The sequence below is a fragment of the Callorhinchus milii genome, unplaced genomic scaffold, assembly GCF_018977255.1.
Source record: "Callorhinchus milii isolate IMCB2004 unplaced genomic scaffold, IMCB_Cmil_1.0 Scaffold17, whole genome shotgun sequence".
NCBI lineage: Eukaryota > Metazoa > Chordata > Chondrichthyes > Chimaeriformes > Callorhinchidae > Callorhinchus > Callorhinchus milii.
In genome coordinates this window covers 15,195,759-15,211,557 of record NW_024704758.1, presented here as the reverse complement: position 1 = coordinate 15,211,557, position 15,799 = coordinate 15,195,759, and the positions used below count along the sequence as shown (strand labels likewise).

General features: G+C 37.9%; 1 protein-coding gene across 3 annotated transcripts in view; it reads right to left on the bottom strand.

The window, feature by feature from the left end:
- Window positions 1–1,037: 1,037 nt before the first annotated feature.
- The window catches only part of si:ch211-266k8.4 (carabin), a 59,348-nt gene continuing 44,586 nt past the window's right edge, over window positions 1,038–15,799 (bottom strand). The window contains exons 14-15 of one of the 3 annotated variants that reach the window (XM_042341287.1): window positions 13,945–14,160; window positions 1,038–1,592 (exon numbers count right to left, since the gene is read on the bottom strand). In XM_042341287.1, coding sequence (XP_042197221.1) covers window positions 1,448–1,592; window positions 13,945–14,160 — 361 coding nt within the window. In that variant the 3' untranslated portion in view covers window positions 1,038–1,447. The remainder of the gene's footprint in view (window positions 1,593–13,944; window positions 14,161–15,799) is intronic. The other 2 variants (XM_042341288.1, XM_042341289.1) reach the window with 2 other exon arrangements.

Genomic DNA, 15,799 nt, shown 5'->3' with positions numbered 1-15,799 from the left:
GCTGCGTCGCTAATCACAGTGCAGCAAAGCCAAGCTGTGAGCGACATAGATCAGCAAGCCACTTAGTACCTTCACTCGCCATTTTAATTGCTACACAGTTGTAATTAAAGCCCAGTGATAATTCTCAATAGACATTCTCTTCTAACGTTTACAACATGGATTGCAGAGCGAGGGTTTGAACATAGAACCAAATATTTTCACCGACTTTTGAAACACAGCAATGCTTTGGCGATAAACAGAACAATGTTATCCATTCAGATAACCCTTCTGAATATAAATAGGGCTGGAAAAAGAATACTTGAACTTGGGACATACGTCAAACCTTGAAAGCCACGTTCAAAGAATTTTTATAATATCATGTGATGCATAGATTAAGCAACTGCACTATCATTGAGTCGAGTCCAAGTTTGCATTTAGCTGGTCTGTCAGCCCATTTTCTTTCCTTCAGGTGAGACGTTAAACTGAGGTGCCACTGCTCAGGTGGAGGTTACAGAACCTCATGGCAACATTCAAAAAGAGAAGGGAGTCTCTCTATCCCGGTGTCTTGGCCAACAATCCCCCAAAATAAAATTGGTCACTCACCTCATGGCTGTTTGTGGGACATCGCTGTGTGCAAATTGTTTTGCCCACAAATACACAGTCACTCCACTTCACAGTAAATCCTGCTTTGGGACGTCCTCCTGACGTGAAAGGTGCCGTACCAAATGCAAGGATTATTATTATTTTAATATTAATAATAATAATAATAATAATTGAAGGCAGGTTGCAGCTGAGAGCAAGTTCTCTCACTTGTAATTTGAGGGAAGGATATGGGTCATATTCAGAGTGACAAACAGATACAGAGTTGCACAATTAAATAAGGTCTGTACCAAATTACTAAATTATTAGAGTTATTAGTGCTGTGCCTGTCCATATTTTCTAACTTAACTTCCCATGAACGAAATTTTCAAAGTGGTAGAGGTGTTTGGGAGAAAACACATCAAGACGCAAGAGTTATCCACCTTATGTAAAATGAAAGTAGTGCAGGCATAGTTATTAATTGATCACGTTTAATCTCCATGTAGGATTCTAATTAAAAATATGTTGTACAGTGCCTTTGCTACCATCCGAACAAGTTACATCAATTATTCTCTGTTAGTACATTGGATCTTTTATAAATAAATGAGTTAATTCTTGGGGTCAATCAGTTTCTACAAATAAGTGAATAATAATTATTGCATTACGATAATAGTAATAATCTCACTGAATAAAACTAAACATAGCTATTGTTACATTTTATTTCTAAAAATGTTCAAATGTCATTAATTATGATTACCTAAAGTACTAGTGAGTGCATTTTTTATTCTAAGGTAGTTTATTTTTTAAATATACTATCACAATCGATCAGATTTAAAAGTAGAGACTTCTTTTTAAAAAAATACATTCGGAGGTTTATACATTAGCAAGTTTATAGCTTAGAGCCTGAGCGATTAGCATCCGTGTGGATCACCTGCAGGGATGGCAAAGGTTCTTCTGTTACTTTGTCCTTCAATGTCCTGAACTTTTTCATTGCGTTCTCTCTCGCTTGCAGGGCGTTCCGTAGGTAGGTAGTCCTGTGTTAATTTTTTGTAAAACAAAACAAAAGACTCAGTTTCACTGTTTGTTTTTAAATATACTGTCACAATTGATCAGATTAAAAATAAATACATTCGGAGCAAGTTAGACGTGCGCAATTGGCTGCTGCGTTTCTCCCACAAAATACACAGTCAATTTGAGAGCTTTGAGACGTCTCGAAGACATGATGAGGTGCTACTTCAAATGCAAGGATTATTGTTATTTATTTGTAACCTAGTATTTGAATGGTTATTGAACGTTTCCCAATGAACAAGTTACTAGTCTTTCAGTGATAGCTTTACAATCGTTTTCCAGTATGAATTGTTCATGTTTTACATCAAAGAGATTCTGCTGCTTGTCCAGCTTGAATTGTGAGTCAAGTGCTCCGAGACACTGTCCCGCACGAAGAGCGCTATACAAATGAAAATTGTTGTTGTTATGTCTATTCGAACAGACATATTATGTACTTGTTTAATGTATAATCTAAAGGACAGCACCTTGAACAATACAGTGCGACCACAGTATAACAATGAATTTGTCAGTTACAACCTTCTGACTCCGAGGCCAAGGAAATGACCAACTGAGCCAAAGCCATGATATTTATTTGGGAAAAATGACAATACATCTCAGGGTTATTGAGGGTTAAGGTGAGCCAGCGTGCAGTAAGATCAACAGGACAGGTTATCTCCTGGGACAAGTGAAACGTGATAGTTCTCAGGACTGTTGGAATGCTAAAACATTGTGTAAAAAAAACCCACATGAGCGCTATTACTGTTTTACATTGAGAACCTCCTTGGAATGTTGTCTGTGAGAGCCACTGTTCACTTGTCAATGGCTTCATTTCATAACAATGGGTCCGTGACACGAGATACTTTTTTCAAACAAACGTGAGATCTCTCCTTATTAAAAACCAACACAAACACATCCAAAAATTAATATCAATCTGTTGGGCATCTCATTCCTACCCAAACAGAGAACATGACGATATTTCAGGTCAAATAATAACAATAATAATAATAATAATCCTTGCATTTGATATAGCACTTTTCACATCTTCTAGAAGTCTCAAAGCGCTTCACAGAATAGACTGTAAAGTGAATTGACTGTATATTTGTAGGTGAAACACGGCAGCCAATTGCGCACAGCAGCGTCTCACAAACAGTCGGGGATTGAAGTGACCAATTTATTATTGTTTTTTTTCTTGAGGGATTATTATGTTATGTTATGTTGAGGGGGAGAGTGGTTTCTCTACACACTATGTGTAAACCATATATAAAATACAGTAAACATTCTTGAAGATTTGATTGCTGTTTAAAGGGTGGAGTTGAGAGCTTATCTTATCACAGTTCCTAATTGTGACCTCTTCTATTTTGCTCAAGAACACTGAAGGTACCAACAAATTGTTGGGACAACTCTAATTCTTTGTTCCAGTGAAACCTGGAACATCTGGCCTGAATGTCCCAGTTAATTTAAGTGGTGACTGCTACGGATAACACTGGATGAGCTAGTGATGGATGGTGGTGGAATGCATTTTTAATTTCCTTTCCTCATAAAATGAGGAAGCCAATCATCAATCCAATTGCCTCTTTGGATGCCTTTTTGATTCAAAGGAGAATACAAGATAGGGAGAGATGGTATTTGACATTGGGATGGCCAGATGGAGTGTGCAAATCTTTTTAAGTCTTTCATATTCATAGTTCCTCCATTAAATCTCTTTGCACAATTTACTAATTTAGCACAAAGACAGTCTATAATATTATCATGATATCAAATTGGTTCCCACTGTACAGGCATTGCTTTCATTACTTTTTAATCTGTATCTTGTTGATTTCTGTACAACAGGGGAAATAGCAATTTGAGGAAGTCTCTCTTTGTTTTATATAGCGTACAAACGTCAATAACTAATTATAGAAACAATGTACTTCCCAGAAAATAATCTACAGTGAAAATGTGTCATGGATAAACAAATAATAAAACAATAAAGTATTGCTTGAAAATCTTTTGCACATCAGATGTTTCCTTTTGTTTCCTTTTCACACTTTAGTTGACTTTACAGTTGTAAATATAAAGGATCAGAATCATTAAAAAATAATAATGATCCTTGCAATTCATATAACGCCTTTCACGTCAGTAGGACATCTCAAAATGCTTCACAGGACCATAATGAAAAGTGTAGTGACTTCAGCCAATTTGTAACACAGCAATGTCCAGAAAAAGCCAAAGAAGTGAGTGATGAATATTACTTGGGGGGGATTGTTGGTCAGGGCAAAGGTTGAAGAGACATTGTTAAACAAACCTATTTTCTCTTTCAATCACTGTCCCCTAAAACAGCCCGATGTGTTCAGATATGTGGAGTTTTACATGGAGATTAATTCTCAAATATGAACTCTTGCATTTCAACTCCTGAAACATTTGTCCAACCTCTCGCTCTATCTTTATGTCCTTCATGGACAATAGAATCTGGCTGGCAACAATACAGTAAACTTTTAAAAGATAAAATCGAAAAGTATGCACCACTTATTATAAAAATAAGACTCGCGCCCTAATTCAGTTTCTCCTGCATCATACTAAATCTTTCAACAAAGCATTCCCGGACAGTATAATAATCCGTGCATTTGATATAGTGCCTTATCACGTCTTCGAGGAGTCTCGAAGCTCTTCACAGCTATACTGTAAAGTGAATTGACGAATACTTCTAAATGGCAATATCTAAGCCACTGGAGAACCTATGAAAACCATGTGGGCTAAATTGCTTTCTGAGATCTATTATGCACTATGTATAAACCATCTGCAAACGCAACTGTTATGTGCATGTGTAAACTCATGTACAGAGGGAATTACAGGCCCCTTAATTATGCAATTAACAGCCAGCTAAAGCATTGGTTGCTCATTATATAATTAAGGGGACTTATGATTCCCTCTGTACATGAGTTTACACATAGTGTATAATAGCCCCATATCTCTCGCTTTCCTTGTGGGGTAGCATGTTACCCCCATCTCTCCGCATCTCGTTGTTCTGTAAGCTTTATAAAGGTATCCTATCGTTCAATTATTCAATTATGTTTGGAAAGAAACATTGGTGAATTTTAATCTCCGACACAACAAACTTACTTGCAGAAAAACTACTTCTTTCATATAAAAACTAAAAAGGAGGCAAAAGGTTAGTTCAGTATAATAAGAATGGGCCCAGTCACAAATATTGTAGCACATTAATTTTAAGGGTACTACACAGAAATTCAAAAGAAGCACATTTACATTTTAAGGAATAGTTTCTGATCTGTATCTTAGCCAAGTCTAAATACAACCAAATGCAGATCCACGGGATTTTAAAATCTAATTTCGCTGCTTGGCATCCTCCTCTCTGTGGCTTCTGTCCAGTTTCACTACATCTGCTCAGTTTGTAGGCAACAGGGCAGAACAATACAACTAACAGAAAGCTGGTCTCCTTTTTGAGTTGGGGGTGGGTGGGGGGGAATCACTCAGGGACATAATGAAAATGGATCACAGACTCTGAATACCTTGTGATGACTAAAAAAAAACCTTTTTTAAAGCCCAGAACAGATCTTGCATTGTTCCTTGGCTTGGTGGTTGTTCATAACTTGTCCACGGTCTTTTATTCCTGCCTGAAACTGTAATGATCATCTGTAATCTGACCACCTGACATGGCACAGGGACAAGATGGTGGTGAATAGTCAGGAGGTGGGAGGTAATTAAAAGCAGACAACCATGCCCTTGATTTATTTCACAAAAATATGTCGGTACACATTGAGCAGTCTCACTGAAAGTACTGAGACACTAACTTGACACTAGATCCCCTCAAACATCACAAAAAGACAGCCATCCTATCTCAAAGCGTATTTCTTCTCCAGGGGACTGAACGAAACAAAACAAAAATCATTTGTCAAGAACAAACAAAAAAGAAACCCATTTTTCCTCCCTTTGGGTACATGGACTGATATGCACACTCACCTACAAATAGAATTTTTGAATGATGTGAATATAGGCAACGCAGATGCAAACTACACAACTTGCTCCATGTATTATTCTTTCTGTGATGTTTTTAAAGCAGCCCAAAACCCCAGTAAGGTCAGCTCAGAGCAGTGCAGCAATCAAAATCATTTACATTGGAGCAGTTGTATATATATTTATAAATATTATATATTTATATATTTATACGCATATATATATTTTAATATACATAAAAAAATACAGTATATTCTGTGAAGCGCTTTGAAACATCTAGAAGACATGAAAAGCGCTATATCAAATGCAAGGATTATTATTAGTATAAATAGTTATTTACTTAAGTTAATACTGAAATCCGTCTTGTGGAGACATATTCTCCATTAATTGGCTCACAGTGTCTGTGAAATGTTGTACTGTCCAATACAACTTGAACAATTGACAAATGTGCATCGATTTCTTTGAATTCAATTTCAGACGTCTACTACTAAAATAGCTTAGGACAATTTTAGACACTTGTCCTTCTTGATCCGACATTTAACAAGTACTTTTTGTGCACGTGAAGGTCTCCAGTCAGAACAGACGCTCTTGGTTGGTAATGTAAAGAGAAAGAAGGTTCAACATTACAGGTATGTCCTTAATCAGTACCTGGGAAAGGCCAGAGCTGATAATGTTAACCTCTTTTTCTGGTTTACATGCTGACTGACCCACTGACTAACCAACTAACCACAATCCTTGCTTCTTAACATCTGCAATATTTTATGTCAACACAATTCCTTTAGGACTAAGTAGCCTTACAATATCGATATATGCTGTACTAATATTTTCTGTAACTCCTAATTATACTGCAGCCTTATAATGTGCAGTGCTACTCCATGTATCACAGTACTAACACTGTTCTATATACTCCCAACATTGGTCTATAGTTCCTTACTAAAGAGACCACACAGAAACTGTCCACAACAGTTTATGCAGAGTTCCCAGAGGTTAGACACGGTGGCTTTTAGAAAGAACTTGCATTAATAAATAGTACCTGCAGATTTAAGAATGGCACAATACCCGGACAGTTCAATTGTTGCCACATCTAGTTAATGGGAAAAAGGTTTTTCAAGCTTCCATTCCATTCACATTTAAATTTACTACAATGGAGCACTTCAGATCACTTCATCTCTATCAGTTCCCAAATGCACTTGAACTTGCTTACCGAGGCTTAATTAAAAAAAACACCGCAGTAGTTGGGGGAGCCTCATTCTGTTTGAAAGTGTAGAATAGAGAGTGTCCCTCGCACAGTCCTCCAGTGCCTCAGCACAATGTGCTGTCGTTTCAAGATGGGGCAGGTGGGTATTTAATTATTCTCAACCGCAGATCTGTGCAATACATTCAGCATTTTATCACGTCTCTTTCACCTTGCTCTTATTAAATTGAACTCTCCACAAGATAACATTTTGAATCCTGGCATTTTCTGAGACAAATATAAGTTTGAGATACAAGTTTAGGCAAAACATTTCAGATGTGGTCACACCGGAATGCTCAGTTAATATAAAGCTAAAACCCAAACTGCTCTGCTAAGCAGAAGCCAGAGCAAGTCTGGTTGTTTTCAAAGTGAGGAACTTTAAATGAACAAAAATAATTGGCTCTAATAGGTTAGACTTGGGAAAACAAGATTCTGTCAGGATTTCTGATAGGATTGGACCCTTGCTTTACAGGTACTGGAGCAAAGTGTTTCTCACTCTGGATAATGTTGGACGTTTTCTGCTGAGGGTAGACAATAATAATAACTATACTTTCATTTCATATATGGCCCACAGCACTGCATGCACAGGGAGCAGTGCTGTGGGCTACATGAATTATTTTGGATGAGAGAAGAGTATTGTCAAAGACAGCAGGAGTACAAAATAGCAACATGGGTCTCTTCAATGCTGACTTGAATCACCAGATTAGATAGGAGATCATCTCCAATAAGGCAGTGCCCCCACACCATTGTACCAGTGTTATAATGAAGCCAAGAAATTAAATGTAGCTGGAACTCAATCTTCAGACACTAAGGTATTACCATCTGTGCCAAACTGTCACTTCCACATCAATCCTTAGCAACACTGAGTAGACTTTGAATGAGCAAGAATTAGAATGAATTGGTCATTCTGAAACTCTCAGACCATTCACTGCCACTTCCCACTGCAGGCTCTTTACAATGAGGTTTTCCCGAGACATTAATGAGGTATCTACAGTCCAGGAACAATACATTGTGGAGTCCTCTTCAGGATCAATCAAATACAATTGTGGGTAAATTGTGCCAGATCTGATCCATCATTTGTGTCAACAAGCCTTGACTCAATCAATCACATGTGCTGGCATGAAATAATTTGTTTCCCCACAAATACATTCTCTTAAATGTTCCACTGTTCTTCCATTCCAGGATTACGATGTTGGAAGGAGTTATCTTGTTTTGACAGTGTTGTCTGAGGCTCTCATACTTTGCAGAACTAGCAGCTGAACTGATCTTAAGTTTCATTTCCCAAACTAATAAAATTCCTAACGTGTGGCGGAAGCTTTTACAGTGAGATACCTGTGAGTAAGCTGTAAGGTTAAACCCAATCAAGGGGTACAGCACATGGAAGAAATGCTCTTACACTATACATGTTAATTTGAAGTTCATCGATTGGGCTACGTTTCCATCTCACTCCTACATATCTGTTATATTCTGCAGTACAAATGCTTTTCCAACTTCAGCTGAACAGCTGTGAGCAGAATGGATTCTGTGGCACATATTGAACACTCTCACTGGGATCAGATATCTCACCAAACTGTATTGCTGAGGTGTCATTATGAAAGGATTACACCATCAGATAACAGCTAGGAAGCTATTACAAATTTATTCTTAGTACATTACAGGGCTATTTATTTTGCAGTTTTGGTTTCACTGCAAAACTGCTTTTACATTATTGTGATACTCTAAATGCAATTAATTTGACGCTATATCACATTAAAATGCCTACAGCTGGCTCTGGTGAAAAAGCTCAAGGTACATTTGTGTCACATTGCATTACCCACACCAATTAACAACCTGAGAAGCAATGCAACCCAATGTATTCATTCCCAGCACTACTCTGTCAATCTTATTTCTGCAGTACATTGCCTTCAAGTGCGGGACTGAATCTCAACAACTTTCTTTGTGTGTAAAGTTCCCACGTATTAAATGCTACACAACCATCCTTACTGCATTCATACAAAATCTACTTGAGTCACTTTTGATAGTATCAGAAGGTGTATTAGCACAGACAGGGACTTTCACTACGCTTCACAAGACCTCGACATTAATCAGTGGTATGATAATATCAACCTGGACAACATTCCAATGACCTACTTTTTCTAGTCAATTAGGGAAGGAAAGGAGCACTGTTATTAAATATTAAGCAACTTGTGCCAGAGTAGACCTACCGACGATTCGCCTCGTAAGCATTATTAGCACAGAAACCCCTTGCTTTTTAGCCCATGGTAAAAGCTACATTTAGATGTCTGATAAGCGAATACAGTGAAACAAATGCAAGGATTATTATGAAGCCAAAAAAAAAGCAGGCCTCCACTAAAAGCCTTTAGCATGTCTCTGAATTCACTTGACAACAAGTAAAAGGTTTCACAGACATATAATACTGGCAAGAGAGGAGAACGTAATTAAAAATTCATTTGAATGCAATTAAGGCAACCGTGAAATGCAATCCACAATCAGATTCCAACCAAGCACTATGTGGCCAATAGCTGTTCAGGCATGGAATCCAGGGACTATAGAACCATTTCTGCCATGGTTTGCATTATAAACAGGATTAGTGGTTTTACTGCCTTACATTTAACAAAAACTGAATTATTGACTTACAATAATACCACAAGATATCTAGGAACATTTTAGCTTTTACTTAGCCTCACAATCGGAGGAGAGATACCAATTAACAAACAAGTGAGATGAACCTTTTAGCTATGTTAAAAATTGACATTTCTAGGATTTATACGGCATCATTCTAAATATGTAAAAAAAAATCTTTGAGTCCTAGCACCTTTCATGACAGGAGGATGTCTCACAGCCTTCACAGTTATACTGTAAAGTGTGGTGACTGTATATTGTGTTAGTGAGCACGGCTGCCAATTTCCACATAGCAACATCCCACAAACAGCCATGGAGTGAGAGACCAATCTTATTTGGGGGATTTATTTGTTACTAAACAATATGATAGAAGGGAAGATGCAAGCTATCTCTGAGACTCGCTGTTGAAATATTTTAAAATCTGGAATGTGAGAGTTCTTTGAATGTCTTTCTTTTTTCTTAGCGAATAGGATTTTTTTGGCGAAACAACAAGTGCATGGCCAATGTATAAGTTTCTGTGCAATATTTGGGGCGGGGGTGGCGTTGAGGACTAACCCAGAGTTCCAATGGCCGTGTCAGCTCATGTACTTGGGACATATTTGAAGCGATGGAATATAGGAATGCAAATGGTAAAACTGGGGAGAATGCAGAAATCCTCCCCAGGAAACATTGTAGAATACAAATCAGCATTAAAAATAATGTTTACGGGTAAATACTCTATCAGAACTTGAATGGTTATATTAAACTGATGACTTTCGTCATCCAAACTTTTGAGTACACTGGAGCCTTGTGATGATATTCCCTGTTTCACTGCCAGCCTGGTTCACTGGTCAATAATGTAAGGCATTAAATATTGTGCAATATTGTAAGGCATTGAACAAATTAAGTGGTTGCCTTGGAGAAGCAGCAGAGGGAGTAAGAATTCTGGACATATATCAGGCAGGAGAAATTCCACACATCGACCCTTTCGGATGAAATAGAGCATGTCTTTGCCCACAAAAGACAAAAAATTGTCATCTTCCACTTCTGGTTGAGAGCTTACACACTTCTACTACATAGAAACCAGAAGGAAAGCTCCTCCCCCTACCTCCCAAGAACTCTTAAGTCTCTCTTGACAGTGCAACTTGGTGGGCTGAAGGTTGTTCCCCACAGGGCTCGAACTCAGTGGGAGGGTAGAGAGCTTTGTTACTCTGTCTCAGGCCAATTGTGAAGCTCTAAGAGGTCAAGAGAGATTCTGTGTGCTAGCCTTCATCTATTCTGGTTACTTTTGTTCTGTTAAAAATCATGTAATAGACTGACAAAGGAACACATTCAAAAGGGCAGGAGGCCTTTGACTCTGTTTTGCTAGTGCGTACCTACTGGGGCCATAGATCATCATCATGCTCCGACTGCCCGCAGAGATAATGTATTCTCTGGGCTTTAAAATGTCACACTTGTTAAGTTAATGCCTCTTTTAAAAGTCCAAACAACAATTGTGCAAACGCAACAGAATCTCAGTTTAGCTGCACAAGTTTTGCTCTGGTTCTTGAACAGAGGAGAAGGAGTGACTGGAGACCTTGTTGGATTTTTGGGGTACATTCCCCAAGGTAATCGGATCTAAAGTGAATAAACCACACACAAAAAAAACACAACCCTATTTAAAAGAAGCTACAGTATATGTTGATAATGAATACACAAACAAAACCATACCCCTAGTGTTTGAGATCATGTGCTGAGTTCAGCTGTGGAATAATTCTGCTGGTAAATCTATATCTGGGGACAATATTGGAAAACAATACAGAAACCGATGATGTCTCCCGATTCTGAAAAGACTTCATGACGTGGAATGACCAAAAATCCAACATGAGCCTTGGCCTGAACTGATTTGAGACAAACATAAAAAAAAACGCAAAGAAGGCAGAACTGCAATATTCCTAAACACATTCCATTCCTTATTTAAGAGATTAACAGAGTGGGTGGAGGGACATTACAAGGCAATAAAGTGCTTGAGAAGTTCACATCATGCCTAACATGCCATCAATCGAGAACAAGTTCATGAGAAGAAGTACACTACAGAAAGACATATGTACAGTGGAGAATCTGTCACATACAGGGCCAGATCTCACCTCAATTTAACAGTAACAGTCTTTCTCCCCAGCAAATACAACCTTGTGACATTTTGAGGAGATACAGGAGATCCCCAAACTGAGCTGCACTATCTCAGTGAATTAAAAACACTGGAGAATCAGATGTTGTTGGACAATGTTCATTTGATGCTAAACCCTCTCATTAAGCAAAGTGCGTTCCTACCATCGCTTTGTAGTTTACAATGTTTAAGGGCAGTAAGTACACTGTACAAACTATTTGCTCTCATTACTTGCTGCACCCTTTCAACAAATGGCCTCATATAGTTTTACTGTGGTGTTTGACGTGAACCTACTTGCCTGTGATCTCAAATTAGCTTTTAGACTAATGGACAATTGCATTAGCAAAGGTTTGGGCTTTTTGGTTTTAACTGAGATGTGCATGAAATACTTTACCTGAACATCAGGCAATTGCCATCCTGTTCATTTATTTGCAGTTGAAGGATTTGCTGCTATGTCAGGTTCAGTGTTCGGTTTCAGTTAAAAAAAAGGTGAAAAAATACACCATTGTTTGGCACCCAAGACAATCTTTGGCAGCTATTCTTTAACATTATTTCTTTCAACTTTGTCAATACATTTTCACGATGGGAAATATTCTAATTGCACATTACATTTCCCAAACCGTGCAGTTCTCAGACAGCATATCAGATTCACTTATACCTGACTGGCCAAACCTACACCTGTGTAATCTTCAGATTAAACATACTCTGTTTTTTTCAAGGTAGATGTGATATGACCAACTGTGTAATTGGAGGTGATAGTGGATGGTGGGAGAAGGTGGAGGGAAAGATGCTTAAAACAAAGTTTAACTTTGTGATATCTAGTTTTGTTTTATAAGCAATGTATATAGATTTTATTAAACAAAAAGGTTAAGATTTCCATTGACGTTCAGAATACCTGAAATCACCTTCCCATCAAACCAAAGATATACCACAAACCCTCCCAACTGTGCCGTTTTCTCGAAGCGCAAAACTGCACCCAGGCAGCTTGAGACATGATGGGGATTATTTTGGCTGCGTTAGATCAAATGAGGTTTATTAGATGGTTTTAATCGCAAGTCCCAAGGTTTGGCCCATCGCCCATGTATACATGGTAGTCAGCTCTTCTTTCAACAGTAAATTGCTTTAAAACAAAATTTAAAAAAATTTCAAGGGAGAAAAAATAATGTCCTTTAGAAGTTAATGTCTTTAGTAACCTAACAATTTCCTACTTCTTCATCAGGCTTAATAAGCAACTCCCAAAAGAGTCATCTAAAGCCTATGAAATCATACAACGTGTAATGGCTAAGAAGGCATTTAATCAATTATAATATCCTCCTGGGAGAGAGGTGAATAATCAGAATTGTTAGAACTTGTAGCTTGGCAAATAATACGATTTGGAACTTGACAGATTATTAGTTATATACAGAATAAGGCAATTCCAACACTAATTAATAAAAGATCTAGTATAATTTATGGAATATATCGGATGCATGGGAAGCCTTGGTATCCTGATCAGGACAGAAGCAAAAGCTCATCATCTGACAATGCTCCACCTTCTCTCTCCCCATCAGAAAAGTTTTGTCTTTCTCTGGTTGATCAATACTGATATGATCATTGCTCTTCCTGTAATCCCTAGTAACATGACTGCCTCACCTTCCCGGAATTAAAATCCCAAATCAAAGCTCAGAGACACGTTGCTTTGATTCTATTCTAACACGTTCTTCCTGAAGGCCTTGGGGGTGAGACTCCTCATGTCTATCTCTCTCTCTCTCTCTCTCTGGCTTCCTGTATTTCAACGCACCATTAAAGCCTGCGTGGTAGCAATCAATCGCTTCTTGACTTATGTTCTTACTCTGCTGCTCTGTTGAACATGTGTGGGAGGGAAATGAATGATGGACTTTATACATTTTACCTTGCTTCCCATTGATAAATAGCTTAATATTTTGTATTTCAAGATTCTTTAAAAAAAAGTGCATATTGCTTTTAGTTCAAAGCACTCAAGCAGTGACAGGGTTAAGGTTTGTGTTGCTCAGCAAACTCTTGACAGTTTATTTCTGTGAAGTAATAATAAATAATAATCCTTGCATTTGGTATAGCGCCTTATCACATCTTCGAGACGTTTCAAAGCGCTTACAGGATATACTATAAAGTGAATTGATTATACATTTGTGGGCAAAACACGGCAGCCAATTGCACGCTGCAATTTCCCATAAACAGTTGTGGATTGAAGTGACCAATTTATTATTGTTGCTTTTTTTCTTGAGGTATTATTATCAGGAGTGTGTGTGTGTGTGCGTGGAGTTAGGAAACTTGCCCAACGCTTTACCCTGCCAGGAATCAAACCCGGGGCGAGTGCTCTAACCACTGAGCTACAGGCTACAAAGATGAAAGGCACATCTTTGAGGTTATTGTTCGGTAACATTTGTACCTGGCCTGAAGGGGCGATGAACCAGAAGGTGAGTCATGTCGTGCAGCTGCTGGTTCACACCTTGCATTCTTAGCTGGATACACTCTCGCCGATGGATGTGGAGTCTCATCTTGAAGAAGTCTTGGAGTCATTGATTTACAGTGTTGAACTTCCCTTTTGTTGTCTTCTTTCCTCCCCGGCTTGGTCTGTGTGTGCTTAGAATTAGAACTTTGGCAGCTGTTGGAGCAAAAAGATACGCAGCTTTATGTAACCAAACACCCATCACAATGAATGAGATTAACTATTTTGCCTCTAATCACTTTATTATTTTTGTGTCTTTTTATGCTGGTTACACATTTGCGCTCCCTCTCCCTTCGCCTTCACCAACCCCTTAAAATAAACACACTCCCTTTCTTTCGAGAGAATTTGTAATTCAAAGCACAAATTCAACAATACAAGAGTGTGACTGCTAAAATATAGTCTTAACCATTCACAAAATAGTTTGTTGAATCCTAAATGTATGACGAGCAAATCCCAATTGACCATGTTGGGATAAGGTATTTCATTAAAGGAACATTCACACCCATCTGAACAAACAGAACAAATCCAATTGACAAATGAACAGCACTATGTATTATTGTGCAATTATCTTTACCTACCATTTGAACAAGGCAATCAACTTTTCAAAAAACAATCCAGAGCATATTTTCTATCACCAAGGTACTTTAAATGCTAGGTGATATTAGCATGAAACAAGTTATAAAAAACAGGGTTAAGGTTTCAAAAAACTTTTTTTGGAGAGATTACAAACATATTATTGGGAATATTGTGAGGGTAAAATAATTTTATTTAATTAAACTAATCTTGTAGAAAATTATTAAAAACACAAGTTGAAGCTTGTTGCCGGGATGTTTTTGTGATTAAAGTTTATAAAGTGTCTCTAAAAGGAATGTAAAGCCTCAGATTTGTTATTAATGCATGATGCGATGCATTTGTGGAACTACTGCATTAGCCAAAGTTTAATCTAATAATGGCAAGATTAGGCTTGGTATCAGGTTTGTTGTGAGGGGAAGGATATCTAAGGGGAATTACTTAAAATACAAAGTAGTTTACATTTTGCACATTTATTAAAATAAAAAAGTTCCTCTTTGGAGAAAGAACAGAGCAGACATTTGAGGCTGGATGAAACTCCTCACAGAGTAGCTAACACTAGAGATGGAATCAGTCAGTGAGTGTCTGCATTGACTCAGCAGGGATCAGCAGTGCCCTCATTTCATCACGTTTCTGTTGGACCTTGTTGGCTTAAGTGACTGCCAATTTTGCCTTCATACGCAGTCACTTCAGTTAGCAACAATTCACTTTGAAGACCTTGAGTCATTTTGACATGATAACTAAGGCACTATAAAAACACAAGTGCTTTCTGTTTCATGATAATCAAAATGACCGCCTATTAAATCCATGCGTCCTGTCTCAACAATGTTGAGAGTTCCATACAGCTATTCAAGGCACTATTCCAGCAGAGACTCATAAAGATTGCATTTATGAGCCAAACCCCAATAAATTCTTTAGTAAATTTCTTAAATTAAATTTATCTCTGCTTGGAATTAGGATTTGCCTTTTCCGCCAACAGCTGTTCTCCATATTGGGATTGGTGTTCCCCATTAGGAGAGCTTTTTGTGGAGATTTCCTAAACTTTATGCCAGATGTGGAATTAAAATAAAATATCATTTACACATTGTGTTGCCCTCCCAGAGAGATGAAACGTACAATTGAACTATTGGATCAGGGGTAGGGTATTAATGTTTAAATTGGCAAGTCCAGTAGAGAGAGAAAGAGTGAGTGAGAGAGAGGGTGACTTGTCATTGGAAGCCTTTTA